Source organism: Macaca fascicularis, chromosome 8 (assembly GCF_037993035.2).
Source record: "Macaca fascicularis isolate 582-1 chromosome 8, T2T-MFA8v1.1".
Taxonomy (NCBI): domain Eukaryota; kingdom Metazoa; phylum Chordata; class Mammalia; order Primates; family Cercopithecidae; genus Macaca; species Macaca fascicularis.
The window spans coordinates 72,502,945-72,523,103 of record NC_088382.1 but is presented as its reverse complement, the minus strand read 5'-3'; the positions used below and the strand labels follow the sequence as shown (position 1 = coordinate 72,523,103).

Below are 20,159 nucleotides of genomic sequence, written 5' to 3'. Positions count from 1 at the left end.
TAAAAAATCAGGAAACAACAGGTGCTGGAGAGGATGTGGAGAAATAGGAACACTTTTACACTGTTGGTGGGACTGTAAACTAGTTCAACCATTGTGGAAGACAGTGTGGCGATTCCTCAAGGATCTAGAATTAGAAATACCATTTGACCCAGCCATCCCATTACTGGGGATATACCCAAAGGATTATAAGTCATGCTGCTCTAAAGACACATGCACACCTATGTTTATTGCGGCACTATTCACAATAGCAAAGACTCGGAATCAACCCAAATGTCCATCAGTGACAGACTGGATTAAGAAAATGTGGCATATATACATCATGGAATACATTGCAGCCATAAAGAAGGATGAGTTCGTGTCCTTTGTTGGGACATGGATGTAGCTGGAAACCATCATTCTCAGAAAACTATCACAGGAACAGAAAACCAAATACCGCATGTTCTCCCTCATAGGTGGGAATTAAACAATGAGATCACTGGGACACAGGAAGGGGAACATCACACACTGGGTCCTATTGTGGGGAGGCGGGAGAGGGGAGGGATAGCGGTAGGAGATATATCCAATGTAAATGATGAGTTAATGGGTGCAGCACACCAACATGGCACATGTATACATATGTAACAAACCTGCAAGTTGTGCACATGTACCCTAGAACTTAAAGTATAATAATAATAAAAAAAAAGAAAAGAAAGAAAGCACTTAATTTCAGCTGACTCCACTTAGCTGGAAAACAGCTTGATGACTTGTAGGTCTTGGCTGCCTAGTTTTAGGTTAATGGCTGCACACTCTCAGAAAGTCAAGCTCCTGCAGCTGGTTGAGTGGTAAGTTGAAGTGAGAATTAGGCAAATGAAAAAAAAAAAGTTAAGATAAGTAAAAATATAGTGAGATTTTTGGTACACGCAGATATTGCTGATGCTGTAATACATTCTATTCATAAGGTCTTCTAGTACAAGTGGACTTGGTAAAGTTTGAACTTTCAATAAGTTTTGAAGCTCTTGCTAGCAAGATGGCATCTAGTGTCTGATATCTTTCATTCTAAATAAATCTAATTATAAGTATATCAAAATGGGAGAGCAATGCTAACCTCTAAGTCATGAGAAAAAAAGCCATTGAAAAAGGTTAGGAAAAGAACATAAAATAAAGCAATATTAAAGTAAGGCAGTAAACTAAATTAATTACAAAATCATATGATATGACTTAATGATTAGGACTAACTCCTAAACGCACTGGTATTTTTTAGTGAATCAATTCATAGTTATGACAAATGCATAATAAAACACATCTATTTAAAGATCATAGCATAAACGTGGTGATTGGAGTGTATTCAGTATCTCTCACAAGTTGTAATCTTGATGCTACTTCTGAACTTGCAGAGGCAAAATTACCAGGCTATGTAATCCTCAACTGTCAGTTCCTATGTTTTGGACAATAAAAGGTTTATTATCCTGGTGCTTTCTGTGTTCCTGCTACTATGGTAAGTGCTTTACATAGATCATGTCATTCAACCATCACACTAAAACTGAGGTAGAGGGATAATCATTTAATCACCTATTTAGTGTCAGAGTTAGGATTTGACACCTGATTATCCGAGATGCTTAGGCATACAGGGTAGGTTTTGTTTTAAAAGATTTTAGTAAAAGGATGATAGATTCATGGCAAGATAATCAGTCACCAAATTAAGCAATTTGTCAAATGAACAATTCACCAAATTACCATTTTATCTCAAATTTTTATTCATATATGTTCTATAATTGGCAATTTATTTTAGAATGACAGTATTTTTAGTATTTTACAATTAGTATGACATGCATAATATGGAATTTTTGTGTTGTTTGTTTTAACAATATTGTGTAATATCTTCTAATACATTTACATTACAAGTTTCTTCTAATAAATTTGTGTTTCTTTGCTGAGAACAAAGAAGATATATATTTTCAATTTTTGAATTGTTATAAGGTATAAATTATACCTTACTGTGCACTTGAGACACAAATCTGATCATGGGTATAAAAGAAAAGAGATAGCTTGAGATATAAATATGGCCATAGAATTTTAGTTAGGCAAGATGTATTGGAATAACCAATGGCCAAAGAGACTGCCTATCTTCCCTATCTTCTTTTCGAAGTGGGTTATTTTATTTATAATTCAACTGAAGTAATAACTTAAAAAATAAGACTCTCTATTTTAAAACAAATACAATTGGGTTATTATAAAGCAGGCTTACATCATGTATTTAGGTATACTAAATATACTTGTAGTAAAGAAAGCTTTTCAACATAAGAAAAAATCTCTCTGCATAATCTCTCCATCTCTCTTCTACTTTGCTTATGTTTAGTGTATATATTTTAAATCCAAATCCACATAGACAAGACCTATAATAATGAAAAAGGAATGTTTATGCATTCTATGTGGCTTCCTAAATGTATCCTAGTTTTGCAAGGATATTTCAGCACTTTTTAATGGAAATAAACTTTGGACATCTTCCAGCGTATTTCTTCCCCATCAAGCAATTAGTTTATAATATGAATTATTTTTACTTTCTGAGTTTGCTTATTTTCTAATTACAAGAGAGGTCATTCATTCATTTTTTCCTATACAAATCAATTTGCTATATTACATACAATGTGCCAGACTTATAATAAAAATGTAGAGTAAGTTTCTTGCTCAGTCATTGTAACATTTTTTAGTAAAGGGGGAAAAAAGACATAGGAACATCTCAAACATTTGTCAAACATCTACCCTGTGTTAGGCTATAGTAAGCAAGTCACATACATTATATAATCATTTAAAATGATTTGTGGGTCAGGTTTTTCAAATGAGGTAACTATGACAAAAAGAAAGCAAATAAATGTCCCAAGGCCTCACAGCCAATAATTGGTGAAGAGGAATTTAGATTTGACGTTAACAATCGAATCAAAACCTAACACTCAACAGTGACTCTGGAATGGGATTTATGCTGACATAGCAGAAGAATTTTGCTATATAACAATTCAGATTAAAATGAGGTGTCCTTTGCACATAAGCATTTGCATAAAAGTCCAGATAACTAAATTGTGGACTTTTCAAATTTACTTGACCCTTTAAAAATTTTTAAAGGCAATTTTGAGCTAATTTTAATTTCAAGGTTAATCATTTCAAAAAATGTTAAACAAATTTGCTAATTCATCTGCAAGTGAGTTAAAACCTGCTTGATTAAATTATCACCCATGAAATAACAAAGATTTAAGTAATTCTAGGACAAAAATCTTATCTTGAAATTTACAAGTAAAATAAAATATATTTGACTGAGGAGTAAACAGATAGGAAATAATTGATTTTACAACAATGTCTTGTGATGGGTAAATATGATTTCACTGCTTGATACTGTCTATAGCCAAAGAAGCACATAAGGTCCATTCAAAACCCAAGACTGAACATGGTATTCCTCTAAACCAGAGGTACCCAATCTCCAGGCCACAGACCAGTACTGCCTGAGCTCTGCCTCCTGTCAGATCAGTGTGGCATTAGATTCTCATATGAACACAAGCCCTATTGTGAACTACCCACATGAGGGATCTAAGCTGCAGCTACTTATGAGAATCTAACTAATATCTGAGATCTGAGATGGAACATTTTCATCCCAAAACCATCCCGCCCAACCTCTGGAAAACTTGTCTTCCATGAAATGAGTCCCTGGTGTCAAAAAGGTTGGGAATGGTTGCCCTAATGTACATATTCCACCTTGCACCTTAGCCAAAATAAACTTTCACGAGCAAAGGAATACTATGTGGCAAAGTTGTTTTTGTATTCTAAAAATAAATACAGAAGTAGTAAATTGTACCTTAATAGTGTGATGCTATCTGGAAGGGAATTACTGCTCTTTGATTCTGCGATTTGGGGAGGTTTGTCTAATAGACTTTGCCGGGAGGCCTCCTCAGTTGTAGTGGCAGGAGCTCGCAACATTACATTTCTTAGAAAAAAATAAATCTTGAGGAGTAAGTCAGCTATTGGTAGGTGCACATATTATTTTATCATATAATTCCCTCAGCCAAGTTCAGGCTGAGACAAGCAAAGCAGTGCATTGTTGACATGCTCTGAGATTAAAAAAGAAAAAATCCCTGTCCCTTCCATCTTGTAAAATCCTTTCATCCAATAACCTTTGATTCATTTATTGTTTGCTCAATCAAGTATTAAGCATATCTAATGGTCTGTACATAGAGGAATAGGCCTAGAACAAAGGAATAGGCCTAGAATGCAGCAATAGATGGGCACAGTTCTGCCTTCCAGGAGTCATTGTTGAATGGGGCAAGACAGGGAGAGAAGCAATGATGACAGCCGGGCAGGTGCTGGAGTAGAAAGTTTACCAAGATTTACAGCAGGAGAAGGGAAGAGGCACTTTCCCTCGCATTCAGTGGTCAGGCAAGGCCTGTAAAAGGTGACTATTTAATTGAGGATTATTACGAGTTTTCCAAGAGGATAGAGAGATTAAGGCATTCCAGGCAGAAGGAGCAGTATGGGCAAACTGAAGAGGCAAGAGCAGCATGTGGTCTTTGGAAAATACAAATCATTCAGCATGGCTGGCATGAGGCAGGCAAATGGGTAATGCAGGAGGTGCTGGGGAAGTAGATAAAGAAACAATTTTCATAAGCTTTGATTTAGACTCTAAGAGTTTGGAAAAACTAGTCATTGGAGAGCTTGAGACTCATGGTCCTTTACCCAAAGCAGTTTCATAAAGGTGATCAATTACTTAAACTCAACTGTGATGAACCCTGTCTCTTGTCCAAAATGGCAGTAAATTATCTGTGTTTTTGTAAAACTAGAGCTCTATTTAATTGTCGCAGTGAGCATACATATTTTATTAATCTCTGCGTGAGCACTTAGCACATACCTGGTGCTCCAAAGTGTTTCTTATTTTGAAATGGGTTAACTTAGTTGACCTATCTGTGTGGTGGTTTGGCCAATAAAGAAAGCCAATACTAAAAATAGAAGAAGCAATTTTGAGGGAAAATCTCTTGCAATGAAAAAGCTCTTTCCCCTCACTGTGAAAGTGAGTATGGATTTCTGCTCCAGGACTCTTCTCGCTGCCATTGAAAAGCTGCTGCCTCCAATGGTACATATGTTACCTTCGTTTTCAGTTTTTTTGATATCAGAATTAATTCCAGGCCACTTGTTGTGGCTTCAAACCAAAGCATTTGTGACAACAACTCAAGAATGAATTAAAAAAAAAAAAAAATACAGCCAGGCGCGGTGGCTCAAGCCTGTAATCCCAGCACTTTGGGAGGCCGAGGCGGGTGGATCACGAGGTCAGGAGATCGAGACCATCCTGGCTAACATGGTGAAACCCTATCTCTACTAAAAATACAAAAAACTAGCCGGGCGTGGTGGTGGGCGCCTGTAGTCCCAGCTACTCGGAGGCTGAGGCGGGAGAATGGTGTGAACCCGGGAGGCGGAGCTTGCAGTGAGCGGAGATCGCGCCACTGCACTCCAGCCTGGGTGACAGAGTGAGACTCCTTCTCAAAAAAAAAAAAAAAAAAAAAAAAAAAAAACCTTCCCAAAAAACAACATGCTCTTTTTATAAAAGGCCTTTTTTTTTTTTTTTTTTTTTTTTTTTTTGTGAATAGATTTCCCATACTCACAGATTAATGATTCTTTAGGTACTTTTATCAAATAGATAATTTATACCCATATTAGAATAAGAGGTAATCTTTCATAAAGGTAATGATATCTGACTGGGAGGTAGGCCAAGACTATTTCCTATATCACAACTTATACTGACAATGGTAACATTATCATCTGGAATCTGCCGGTGAAAGCAAAGCACAGATCATGCTACAAGAGCTTCTTGAACCTAACAATCACAGGCCAGCACACATCCAATTCTGCCTTCCACTACCTCCTATGATCCTTGGGCTAGTCACTCAAATTTTCTGACCTCTTTTCTCCTCTGGGAAATCAGAGAAGTTAATACATGCCCTGTAGGATATTTGTGAGAATGAAACCTAATGACATGCGTGGGAGTGGAGGGCTTTCACACCAATTTATTGCTTTCTTTCTCTCCCCTTCCTGAGAGAGGATCCTGAATAAGATAGCAAATAAAATGAGAGAGACTTGGTTGGCATAACCCATAAAAAAAGACCATCGAGATGAGCAAAAACGTGGATCGTTGGTCTTGTCGATGCTTTTCTTTGAAGGTTCTGAAAGACCTAAAACTGCCTTCCTCTACACACAGGAGGGAGGAGGGAGAGAGGGAAGCAAAGGAAAAAGTACCAACAGAGAAGTGACAGCAGTTTCATTATGGGTGCACTCTATGAACTAGTAGGGCAAAAGGAAAAGTAATCAATAAATATGTACTGAGCACTAATTACGTTCTATGCTCTCAAAGAACATTTTGCCTAGAAGACATAAACATGAACAAATTATAAAATATACTCAAGACACACTAGAGGTGAAGGAGCAGAGAGCGATTCAACATGAACGTGTATGGAAGAAGGTATCCATGAGAGACTGAGGAAATATTGCTAGACCAGGACACAAACACCAGGCAAGGCTACCAGAGCACGGGGCTGGTGAGGCAGGTGCAGCAGGAGGCCCATGACACTGAGGTGTGCAGACTCTCAGCCCTCCTGGGTCTCCACACCTGGCTCAGGCCCTCCCCCAGGCCTTGCCCCACTGCTGGTCTCATTCCTCTCCACTGCCATTTACTCACTTCTAGAGAGTCCCAGAACCTGCAACTCCTCACTCTTTACATGGTTAGTGCCTGCAGAGCAGGGCCTCTGACATTTGGATTCTTTCCTATTTTTCCAAACTTAGCACAGTATAGGTCCTCAATAGATGCTTAATGAATAAATCAGAACTGCTGTGATAGTCCCCCTTCTATGGGCCCTGTGGTGCCTCCGACCCAGACCCCCCCCTTCACTCCATTCTTCCCTTGTGGACTCACTCTCATACTTGCACTGCAGACCTCAGTTCTCAGCTCCCTGCAGGGTACCTAACTCCACTGCCCTGCTGCAGGCAAATACCCCATTAGACATCTCATGGCATAGTGTGCTCCTTCATATGTGTTGCAATTTAACATTTATGTGGACAATTGTTTGATAAAGGCACACCTCTCTTCACTGCACGATAAAGTAAGCACCCAGGAGGACAGAGAATATGTCAGTCTGTTTTTGCTCACCAGTATAGCCCACACTTAACACAGTGCCAAACATAGGGTAGAAGCTCAATAAATATCTTTTGAATTAATAAGTGAATGAAAAAATGGAGAAAGAAAGTCAGAAAACAAAGAAGTGAGTAAAGGAAGAGGATGGGGAGAGGAAGGGAAGAAGGAAGGAAGGAAGGAAGGAAGGAAGGAAGGAAGGAAGGAAGGAAGGAAGGAAGGAGGGAGAGAAGGAGGGAGGGAGGAAAGAAGGGAGGAAAGGAGTGAGTGAGGATGGGTGGGAGGGAGGAAGGAAAAAAGGAAAGAGGGAAGGAAGGAAAGAAGGGAGGAAGGGAGGAAGGATAGAAGGAAGGGAGGGAGGATGGGTGGGAGAAAAGGGAGGGAGGGAAGAAGGAAGGAAAGAAGGAAGGCAGGGAGAGAAGGAGGGAGGGAGGGAGGTGGGGGGACAAAGGAGGAAAAAAGGAAGAATAGTTAAACATGAGTTTGGTCAAGTACATCAGGCAAGAATATTCTTAGATCTTACCCAGTTAAGGACCCAGTGGCGGTTTTAGGCCAGTAATTTAAGAAAAGCACAAAGAGCAAATTGGAAGGAAGAAAGGTGAAAAATAAGAGGCAAAGTCCACCCGTAGAAGAGAGAAGACATAAGCCTCAACCAAGGCAGCAGTTATGTGAATAGTGCATAGGGTTAACATTTAGAGGGTAAAATCAACAGGACTAGATGTCACTGGTGTTTACCTACAGCTTCATTCTCTGGAAGTCAACTATGGTTTCAAAGCCACAAGGTATTTTGTTTCTCAGCAGAACACCAACATCATAAAACAAAAATCTGTAATGAGTAAAATTGCTCTATATTCATAGTAACAAATTAGAACACATTTAGAATTCAATAATAGCTTGATTATGCATGATATGAAAGCATCTTAGGCCGCAAGTCCAACTCCATGAAACCCCCTTCTAGGAGATCATGTAGTTACTTAGCAGAGGCTATCTTTATTTACTTATTTATTTTATTTTATTTTTTTGAGACAGGGTTTCTCTTTGTCGCCCAGACTGGAGCGGAGTGGCATGATCATGTCTCGCTGCAGTCTTGATCTCCTGGGTTCAAGCGATCCTCCTGCCTCAGCCCCCTGAGTAGCTGGGACCACAGGCGCCCCAATGTCTGGCTACTTTTTGTAGTTGTTGTAAACACAAGATTTCTATTAAAAAAACCCCAGCTGCTCTTGAACTCTTGAGCTCAAGCAATCCTCCTGCCTCAGCTTCCCAAAGTGCTGGGACTACAGGTGTGAGTCACCATACCTGGCTGAGGCTATCTCTAAGAGAAGGAAAGTAAAGCAGAAATTGCTTAGCCCCTGCAGCAAATTGAGAGCCATCAAATGCTCCCAAGGCCATTTGAATGCAGTCTATACAGTTACCTACACCTCTGTGAAATGGTGAAAGAAATAAAAAAGACAAGTTTAAAAATCAAAATAGAGGATGGATGCATTTAACAGAGAAAAATAATAACTTTATTATTTTCCACAGGTAGAATTAGATTATGTCAAAATGGAAAGATGGCATGTTTTTAAGTCTATGATTTTCTTCTAGTGAGGCAATGTCAGTGTATCCCAGGAAAATACCCGGTAACTCTACTGAACACTGTATCTTTACACAGGCTTAATGTACATTTTATAGTTTGTTACTCCAATTTAAAACAATTATATATGCTTATTATTTCTCCCAACCTTCTCACATGTGTAGCCTACATTAATGCCGTCTTTTTATGTTATAGAAAAGACAAGTAATTACTGTGAATAGCTTTCATTAGACTGTGGGTCACGGCCTACAGCTCATTAAACTGTCCTATAATGGAGTGTGTGCTGACCATGTTTTGGATATCTGTTTCAAATTTATCTTGACAAATGGAGAAATATTCAGTATCAACCAGTATTCAATACATTAGGGATGTGTACGAAATATCCATCCATACATGCACTTGTAATGTCCTAAATCAATTAAAATTAAAATATATTATTGTTTTCAGTGATTAAACAATTATGCTAGACAGATTTGCTTTTTGGAGTTAGTGACAAATGTCAGTGAAATTGACATTTCAGTCAATTGATAAATTAATACCCTAATAGTTAATGTACATTGCATCTAACTATTCTATAACCAAGACAATAAGCAGACCTCCTACTGTATCCAAAGCCTATTTTGAATTTCTATGTAAAAATTGAATTCAGTTACGTTGTGAGGGACACCATGTCATCATACACTTTTGAGCATGTGGCTTTGATCTTACTGTACAACATTCATTACATTGTATTTTCCACAGATAATCACTTCTGAACAAAATTTAATATTTGAGGACTAGAAAAGCAATGCCAAATTATATCAGAAGGGGCCTCTTAGAAATATTTTATTTCTATTCTTATAGAAATGTTGCATTGTTTATATGAGGAGAAATGATAAAAATAAGACTTACCACCATTATGTATCGAGGTCTGTACTGAATGGTTCCAAACAAACCCAATATGACAACTATTATGTGCAGAAAATTTCCAAGAATAGGAGCCCACTGGAAACCAAGGAAGTCAAAGATCTGCCTCTCTAATGCTGAGATCTACAACAACAACAAGAACAAAAATAAAGTTCATTAGTGTCTAATCGAAGCATCATCACGTTATTTTAATCTTTATCTCATGGCTGGAGGAATCTGCATATTCAACTTCAATCGCACTTTTTGTCACCATTATTATTAGAATTTTCATTCTTATTTCATGTGCTGTTTTCTGCACCTTCTCTCAGAAACTATACTAAGATAGTTTTGAGCATTATAACTTCAAGTATAAATAGATTTTAAATCTATCTGGAAAGTTAGAGATACACTTCTTAAATCATTTTCTACAGTAGAAATTCCAGACAGATTTTTTAATGTTTTAAGTTCATCATTTTTATTTTTATATTAAAAGTTACATTTAATTATTAGGGGTACATGATATATATATATTTATGGGGTACATGTGATGTCTTAATATAGACATACATATGTAATACACAGCAGGATAATTACAGTATCCATCACCTCAAACATTCCTCTTTTCTTTTTGTTAGGAACATTCCAATTCCACAATTGTTTAAAAATGTGTGATAAATTATTGTTGACTATAATCACCCCATTGTACTATCAAATACTGGATATTATTCATTCTATCTACCTCTATTTTTGCATTTATTAACCATCCTCATTTTATCTTCTTCTCCCCTTCCCAGCCTCTGGTAACCATCATTCTACTCTCTATCTCCATGAGCTCAATTGTTTCAAATTTTTGCTCCCACAAATGAGTGAGAGCATGTGAAGTTTGTCTTTCTGTGATTGGCTTATTTCATACCATTATTTTTAGTAAAACAATTGGCTTAGTATAACATCATTGGATCAAAAAGAACTCCGGGCTTGCGACACTAGAACTAGTGTAATTTTGGAAAACAAACAAAAAACGAAAACTCCTGCCTATCCCCGCTTTCCTGTGTGAAATATACATTAGCCAAATCTGTTCTCTTTCTTTTCCTTTCCTTAGATTGCCAATGCTGATAATGACTAACTACCTGTTCAAAACGAAGCTTCCTCATTTACTTACTCTGGGCTCAAGACTCTGATCTAAAACTAGAGTTAAACCCTTTGAATTGCATTTTATTGAGATCATATACTGACAAGAAAATTCATCTTGGATTAGATAGCATCCTTTTAGAATACCAAACAGAAATTATGAGGTCATTACAATTTTAGACATGCCACAGTTTATTATAATTGTATTACATACATCTTGACATTTTAAAACAATTATAAAATGTGTCAATATATACACAACCATTTATGATGAAACAGATGCATTTCATATGGTCCAGTGAATACCAAAAATGCCATTATCGTGTTCTAACAGTATTTCTTGTATTCTACATTGAAAAATTTTACAATATCACCTCCTGTATTTGGTCACGAATCATTACACATTTCAGGCATTTTTCTAGTTTTGTATTGATAAAATAGTAATTCTAATAAAATGATCCAGTGATTAGCCATACTGATGGCACTGGAAACTGTAGCTTTGAAAAGAAATTGGCACCCTAGGTATTTTTCTAGTTATGTGACAGGTGTATGCTTGAATAGCTTTAATTTTCTTGGACATAAAGAAATGTCCTCTATCCAGTAAGCTGAATTTACCCTGGTCAAGATTTGCCTTCAGCAAGCTGTGGAGGAAAAGAGAAGAGAGCGAACGCCTAAAGAAAACCACACCAGATCCACATTCATTTCACGGGTATTTCCTGATCATGGCGTGATATGATTCAGGATGCATTCAGGATTCATCTCCTGAATCCATAAATGTTCAGAAATGGTTACAATGCAAAATATCAGAGTAAGGAAAGAAGCAGCAGCACAGTGTTTTTTACTTCCTGCTTGTCTCTGCTTGTGACTCTAATTAGTCCCTAGGAACCTTTCTCTAAAAATTAGTTCCTGGGAATCTTTCTATGCAGCATTTTATTTATTGGCCCATCAGTGATACAAATATGTATTTTTTAAATGTCCAAACATAATTAAATACTAAAAAAAAGAAAGAAAGAAAGAAACAAAGAAACCCTGAAGAGCAGCTGCAGGCCATTCATTCTGAAAAACAACGCTATTTCAAAGCAGTTGTGCATGACAAAAACCTTTAAGGTGAACTTTCAAAGAGAAAAACTCATTTTCTTTTCTGTCAGTAGATGCATGGATACCATTCTCTTTTATGATATTAAAGAAAACACAGGTAATGAAAGAGAAGCCAAATTAATGCCACTTATGATAAAATATGCATTTTATATTCAAGGCACGCTCTCTATTTATTAATATTTATTCCCTGAGAACTTAAAAAAATGAATTGAGGTGGGAAGAAATAAGAGTACAAATAAAAAGACATGAAAAACAGAGAAGGGAGCATATCGAGAATATGGAGAAGGGCAGCTGTAACAACTATACAAACTGTGAAAACTAGATTTGATTATTACAAATTTGAAAAGTTAACTAACAACAACAAAGACTTCAAAAATAAACAAAATACCATTGTATTTTTTACCTAATTATTCTATTTAACTCGCATTTTGGTTATTTAGCCATTTGGTTTACTGACTAGTATTTTCTCTCTAAATGTCATAATCTCTAGAGACACAACTTTTTGCCCTTGACTGTGATGTTTATAATAATGACCCAGAGACCCCAAATAAGATGAAATTATATCCAAGTTGCTTTGTTAAGTTGGAAAATGGATGACTGTTCTTTAGAAGTATCTCTGTTAAAATGACTCTAATTTGTGGTGTTGGGGAGATGCTGGCCTTGGTTGGGGGGTGGGAAGGAGGCATCTCTTCCCCATTCTATGGTCAGTGACCTCAAGTTGGGAACTTGATGTCTGTCATGATGGGAATATTTGCAAAATGAAAATCAGAAAATGCTTAAAATTAGAATTAGTTTATATGTATGTTTCGAGAACCAATGTTAAACTTTTACCTGCACACCACTGAATATGGCACCTAGAAAACAGTCGTTGTGATTCAGAACAGCTGTGGAAGGAAGTCACTAAATTGTAATCTAGCATAAATAGAAAGCAACCAGTCCAGATGAGGGCAGAAGGGTAGAGGACTGAAAGTGGATATATGTAGAGATGCCCAAGTGAAGAGAATGAATGAGACTTTTACAGAACTTGAGTTTAAATAAAAGTAGAGAAATAAAGAAAATATAAAGGCAGTAAGATGCTCCAGAGACTGTGAAATCAACAGACCTAAAGAAAAACGCATCATTTGCCCATGTTTTGATCAGATAATTAGATTTTTTAATAGAGATGTTTGAGTTCCTTATATAATTTGAATTATTAACCCGTTGTCAGATGGGTAGTTTGCAATTTTTTTCTCCCATTCCGTGGGTTGTCCCCCCACTTTGTTGATTGTTTGCTATGCTGTATAGAAGCTTTTTAACTCGATGTGATCCCATTTGTCAATTTTTGGTTTGGTTGCCTGTGCTCGTGGGATATTATTAAAGAAATCTTTGCCCAGTCCAATGTTCTGGAGAGTTTCCCCAGTGTTTTCTTCTAGTAGTTTTATAGTTTGAGATCTTAGACTTAGGCCTTAAATCTATTTTGATTTAATTTTTGAATATGTCAAGAGATAGGAGTCCAGTTTCATTCTTCTGCATATGGATATTCAGTTTTCCCAAACCCATTTATTGAAAAGATCGTCCTTTCCCCGATTTATGGTTTTAGCATCTTTGCCAAAAATGAGTTCACTTTAGATATATTAATTTACTTCTGGGTTCTGTATGCTGTTCCATTAATCTATGTGTCTGTTTTTATGCCAGTGCCATGCTGTTTCAGTTACTATAGCTCTGTAGTATAATTTGAAGTCAGGTAATGTGATTCCTAAAATTTTGTTATTTTTGTTAAGGATAGCTTTGGATGTTCTGGGTCTTTTGTGATTACATATACATTTTAAGATTGTTTTTTCTATTTCTGATAGAGAGCACATCAAATCTGTGGATTGCCTTGGGTAGTGTGGACATTTTAACAGTATTGATTCTTTCAATCCATAAACATGGAATATCTTTCCTTTTTTTGGTGTCCTCTTAAAATTTCTTTCATAAATGTTTTATAGTTTTTATTGCAGAGATCTTTTACTTTTTTGGTTAATTCCTAGGGATTTAATTTTATTTGTAGCTATTATAAATGGGATTACTTTCTGGGTTTCTTTTTTAGATTGTTTGCTGTTGGCATACAGAAATGCTACTGATTTTTGCATGTCGATTTTGTATCCTGCAACTTTACTAAATTTGCTCATCAGTTTTTATATTTTTGGTGGAGCCTATAGGTTTTCCCAAATATAAAATCATACATCTGCAAACAAGGCTAATTTGACTTCTTCCTTCCCAATTTGATTCCCTTTATTTCTTTCTCTTATCTGATTGCTCCAGTTAGTACTTCTGGTACTATGCTGAATAACAGTAATGAAAGTGGGCATCCTTGTTGAGTTCCAGGTTTTAGAGGAAACACTTTCAGTTTCTCCCCATTCAGTATGATAGCTGTGGGTCTGTTGTATATGGCTTTTATTTGTTGAGGTAATTCCTTCTATACCTAGTTTTTTTTTAAAGGCTTTTTTTTTTTTTTTTTTTAATCATGAAGGGATGTTGAATTTTATCAAACACCTTTTCAGCATTAATTGAAATGATCACATGGTCCTTGAGTTACTTCCCAAAGAAGACATATAAATGGCCAACAGGTATATAAAAAGGTGGTCAACATTACTGCTCATCAGAGAAATGCAAACCAAAACTACAATAAGATATGATCTCACCCCAGTTAAAATGGATTATATCCAAAAGACAGGCAATAGCAAATGCTGTTTTAGAGGAAACACTTTCAATTTCTCCCGATTCAGTATGATAACTGTGGGTCTGTTGTATATGGCTTTTATTTGTTGAGGTAATTCCTTCCATACCTAGATTTTTTAAAGGTTTTTTTTTTTTTTTTTTAAATCATGAAGGGATGTTGAATTTTATCAAACACATTTTCAGCATTAATTGAAATGATCATATGGTTTTTGAGTTACTTCTCAAAAGAAGACATAAATGGCCAACAGGTATATAAAAATGTGGTCAACATTACTGCTCATCAGAGAAATGCAAACCAAAATTACAATAAGATATGATCTCACCCCAGTTAAAATGGATTATATCCAAAAGACAGGCAATAGCAAATGCTGGTAAGGGTGTAGAGAAAAGGGAAACCCTGTATACTGTTGGTGGAAATTTAAATCATTACAACCCACTATGGAGAACAGTTTGAATTTATTTCTAGGTTCTCTAGGCTATTCCATTAATCTATGTGTTATTTTTATGTCAGTGCCATGCTGTTTCAGTTACTATAGCTCTGTAGTATAATTTGAAGTCAGGTAATGTGATTCCTCCAATTTTGTTATTTTTGTTAAAATAAACTAAATAAAATAAACTCAAAAAACTAAAAATAGTGCTACCATATGATCCCACAATCTCACTTATAGGTTTACAACCAAAAGAAAGGAAATCAGTATATCAAAGTGATCTGTGTACTTCCATGTATATTGCAGCACTATTCACAATAGCCAAGATTTAGAAGCAATGTCTGTTGATTAACAGTTAAAAGGATAGAGAAAATGTGGCACATATACACAATGGAGTACTATTCAACCATAAAAAGAATAAGATCCTGTCATTTGTATCCTGTCATTTGCCAGAGCATGGATGGAAATAGAGGTCATTATGTTAAGTGAAATAAGCCAGGCGCAGAAAAACAAACTTCACATGTTCTCACTTACTTGTGGATCTAAACATAAAAACAATTGAACTCATGAAGACAGACAGCGGAGTGATAGTTACCAGAGGCTGAGAAAGGTAGTGGGGGTTGGAGGAAGTGGAGAGATTAATGAGTACCAAAAAAAAAAAAAAAAAAAAAAGAAAGTATGAACAAGGTCTAGTATTTGATAATACAACAGTGTGACTCTATAAATAATTTAATTGTACATTTTAAGATAGCCAAAAAAGTATAATTAGATTTTTTGTAACACCAAGAATGAATGCTTGAGATGATGGATACCCCATTTATCTTCATGTGATTATCACATATTTCAAGTCTTTATCATAAAATCATATGTGCCCCATAAGTATATACACCTACTATGTACCCACAAAATTAAAAATTAAAAGCTTAAGGAGAATGAACACAAAAAATAAAACTTGAAAATCTTAGATACTTAAAAAAAGAACAATGCAATTATTTCTAAAAGAAAGCAAAGGTAGGTAAGAATCTGTATACTATAAAGAATAGGATGAAAATAAATATCTTTTATTAAAAAGTTACAAAGTAAAGGCAATCAGGATCTTAATAAAAAGGAAGAAAAGAAGGCAGGAAAGAAAGAAGGAGGGGAGGAGGGAAGTAAGAAGGAAAAGAAACCAAATCAGATACATAAGGAAAGCATGGTTCAAAAATATCAAAAAATTAAAATGGGGCATGATTTTAACGTAAATCTGAAGAAACCATCGAAATAGCCTTGTTGAGTGGCACAACACAGGAAACATTGAAGCTGCAATTGAGGAATGAAACCCTAGATCATGCTAGGTGCTGCATGAAAAATATTCCACAGTCATTATAACTGTTGTATTAGATTATACCTTTAAGAATCAAATTGTAAAAAACTTGAAAGTCTTCAGTATGGTTACTGAACAAAATATTAGTGTTATTTGACCGTATAAAGTATATCTAAGAGAGATTGGGATAGTCTGAATGCTATGTGTCTATATTTTGTATGTCATGGCAAGGAGGAAAAGGCGTGTTTTAAAATTCTTCCTGCAGGGCCAGGTGTTTTCTTATGAGGCTCATTTCCTGCAAGTCTATGAATCATTAGCCATGCCCCACATTAACCATCTATACTCCCAGTAAGGCAAGAAATGTCCCTGCTTGCTTATTTCATGCTCAAGCAATGGATATAGAGACAAATAGGAGTGCCTTTAAAATACAATGTTTCTTATTGATACATTGATATGTTTTGACTTTGTGTCCATATGCAAATCTAATCTTGTAGCTCCCATATTCCCACGTTGTCGGAGGAACCCAGTGGGAGATGATTGAATCATGGGGACAGGTCTTTCCTGTGCTTTTCTCATGATAGTGAATAAGTCTCACGAGATCTGATGGTTTTAAAAAGGGGAGGTTCCCTACACAAACTCTCTTCTCTTGTCTGCCACCAAATGAAATGTGCCATTCACCTTCTGCCATGATTGTGAGGCCTCCCCAGCCATGTGGAACTAGAAATCCAATAAACCTTTTACCTTTGTAAATTGCCCAGTCTCAGGTATGTCTTTATCAGCAGTGTGAAAACAGACAAATACATTAAATTACTACCAGTAGAGTGAGGCGTTGCTGAAAATATACACCAAAATGTGGAAGTGACTTTAAAACTAGGCAAGAGGCAGAGGTTGGAACAGTTTGGGGTGCTCAAAAGAAGACAGAAAGATGTGGGAAAGTTTGGAACTTCCTAGAGTATTTTGACAAAAATACTGATAGTGATATGAACAACAAAGTCCAGGCTAAGGTGGTCTCAGAAGGAGATGTGGAACTTGTTGGGAACTGGAACAAAGGTGACTCTTGTTATGTTTAAGCAAAGAGACTGGCAGCATTTTGTCCCTTTGAACTTGAGAAAGAAGATTTAGGCTATCTGGTGGAAGAAATTTCGAAGCAGCAAAGCATTCAAGAGGTGACTTGGGTGCTGTTAAAGCCATTCAGTTTTGAAAGGGAAATAGAGCATAGAAGTTTGGAAAATCTGCAGCCTGACAAGGTGAGAGAAAAGAAAATCCCATTTTCTGTGGTGAAATTCAAACTAGCTACATAAATTTGCACAAGTAACGAAGGGGCCAATGTTAATCCTCAAGACAATGGGGAAAATGTCTCTGGGGCATGTCAGAGGCCTTCATGGCAGCCCTCCAGTCACAGGCCCAGAGTCCTAAGAGGAAAAAGTGGTTTCATGGGCTGGTCCAGGGTTCCTATGCTGTGTGCAGTCTAGGCATTTGGTGCCCTATGTCCCAGATGTTCCAGCTGTGGTGAAAGGAGCCAACATATAGCTCGAGACAAGACTTTACAGGGTGCGAAACCCAAGACTTGACAGCTTCCATGTTGAGCCTGTGGGTGCACAAAAGTCTAAGAATTCGGGTTTGGGAACCTCTCTGGATTTCAGAAGATTTATGGAAATGCCTGAATGCCCAATAGAAATTTGCTGCAGGGGCGGGGCCCTCATGGAGATCCTCTGCTAGGGCAGTGTGGAAGGGAAATGTGGGGTTGGAGCTCTCATGAAGAGTCCCTACTGGGTTGCTACCTAATGGAGTTGTGAGAAGATGGTCACCACCCTCCAGACCCCAGAATGGTAGATCCACCGACAGCTTCCACTGTGTGCCTGGAAAAGTTGCAGACACTCAATAGCAGTCCATGAAAGCAGCTGGGAGGGAGGAGGTACCCTGCGAAGCCACAGAGGTAGAGCTGTCCAAGACTATGGCAACCAACCTCATGACTGCCCATCATGGTGAAACCCCTTGTCTACTAAAAATACAAAAATTAGCCAGGCATGGCGACTCATTCCTGTAGTCCCAGCTACTTGGGAGGCTGAGGCAGGAGAATCACTTAAACCTGGGAGGCAGAGGTTGCAGTGAGTCGAGATTGCAACACTGCACTCCAGTCTGGGCAGTAGAGTGAGACTGTCTGAAAAAAAAAATAAAGCCTGCTTCAATAACCCAAGACTTATTTGAAATGGCCTAGGAAATACCAATTTAGCTAATAAGAATGATATTTAGAGCTTTTAAATCGCACTTTAAGGAAAGAGTTGATTCTTCATGTTTATGAAATATTTATCACATGAATTCCTAGGCTAGAGATTACACACAAGAGAGTAGCAGTCACACAATATGCTTTAATTTATTTTGTGAAACTGTGGTTTGATCAAATGCTTTCATATGATTCTGCCAATATGTGTGACCCTGTTTTAATCTTTTTCATTATGTCTACCTTTAGTAAACAGGGGAGAAAATCCAAGTGGAATGAGAGTAAAAGGCAGCTCACTTTGAGTGGCCTGAATGGTCATTAGTGCTTATGTAGGTAGGAGAGGTGGAACTGCACATGCTCAGAGAAAGAGTATTTTCCTTAATGTCAAGTGTGATTGTCTAGGATGTTCCTCGAACTAGCTCTTCTAAGTGAAAGAATTGTCTCCAGAACATTTGAAAAGGCTACTTGAATTCTGTTTATGTACATTTTAGGCCCTATATCTCAAGAAGTGAAATGGGGATTTCCTATCCTTAAAATTCAATAATAAAGATGTAAACTACTTTGCCAGGCAAACAATATGGGATCTCAGAAAACAGTTACATGTTATGCGGCAAGTCTATTTTATTTTAGGAGATAAGGAACTGTGGATCACACCTTAAGGAAAGTTTTCTATTAAAAGAGGAATGAATATTACATTGCAAATAGACAGATTTATGGAAGCTGATGAACTGAAAAAGTGCATGTGAAGGACATCTATGTATCACACATTCACTTAGGAAAGTCTTTTGTTTTCCTTGTGCACTGATTCAGCATATCAACTGGCAGAGTGAAAACGATTTCTCAAATTTTTCAATATGTCAGAAAGAGGCCAATACATTAAAGAAATGTTCTAAAGCCTACAAAGTAGTAATACTATGGATACGACAATATTTGTCACTTTAATTTTTTATATTTATTAATCTAATCTGATACTATCCCTACTGGATATAGGAAGATACTCAGAATGATCACCTAATTAACCTCAGAGCTGGGACCTAGTCTCTTTATGCTCTGACAATACCACTCTGAAATCATGTAATCAAAATGCACACTGTTTAATGAGGTTAAATTCAGAAATTAGCTTTATAATAAAATGTAGGAAAAAATACAGGACACATGATGCTGTGTTTTGCAATTTAGTCCTCTTTCTTCTCCACCCCACCCATATCTAGGTGGGGCAATTTCTTGCTCAAGCGTTTATAAGAGGCAAGTTGCACTTTTCAGAAACTTATTAGCTGTGCTATCTTAGTCAACCTTCAATTTATCAAAAGTAGGTAAGAGTAATCTTCAATTTGATATACACATCAAAAACATATATGACATTCAATAAGTAGAAAGAGTAGTGTATTTATTTCCTGTTGCTATTTCAGTACTCTAACAAATTACCAAAACTTATATTACTTTATTGTGTTACTTTATAATCTTTTTACTTTATAATATTACATTACTTTATTATCTTTTGTAGTCCAGAATCTGAAACAGGTCTCAATGGGCTAAAATCAAGGAATCAGAAGGGCTGCATTCCTTCTGGAGTCCATAGGGGATACTTCCTTTTTTTAAATTTTCCAGCTTCTAGAAGCTCCCCACATCCCTTGGCGGGCGTCCCTCTTCCACCATCTTCAAAGCCAGTCATAGTAGGCTGAGTCCTC

General features: G+C 36.7%; 1 protein-coding gene and 1 long non-coding RNA gene across 4 annotated transcripts in view; one reads left to right on the top strand and one right to left on the bottom strand.

The window, feature by feature from the left end:
• Positions 1-20,159, bottom strand: part of NKAIN3 (sodium/potassium transporting ATPase interacting 3) — a 731,862-nt gene that overhangs the window by 406,795 nt on the left and 304,908 nt on the right. For all 3 annotated transcript variants that reach the window (XR_006700386.2, XM_015454769.4, XM_015454770.4), the window contains exon 2: positions 9,600-9,737. Coding sequence is in view for 2 of the 3 variants with exons in the window: in XM_015454769.4 (XP_015310255.1) it covers positions 9,600-9,737 (138 nt within the window). In the remaining variant the exon portion in view is untranslated. The remainder of the gene's footprint in view (positions 1-9,599; positions 9,738-20,159) is intronic.
• The window catches only part of LOC141407418 (uncharacterized), a 162,284-nt gene that overhangs the window by 98,297 nt on the left and 43,828 nt on the right, over positions 1-20,159 (top strand). The gene's annotated exons all lie outside the window — the stretch shown is intronic.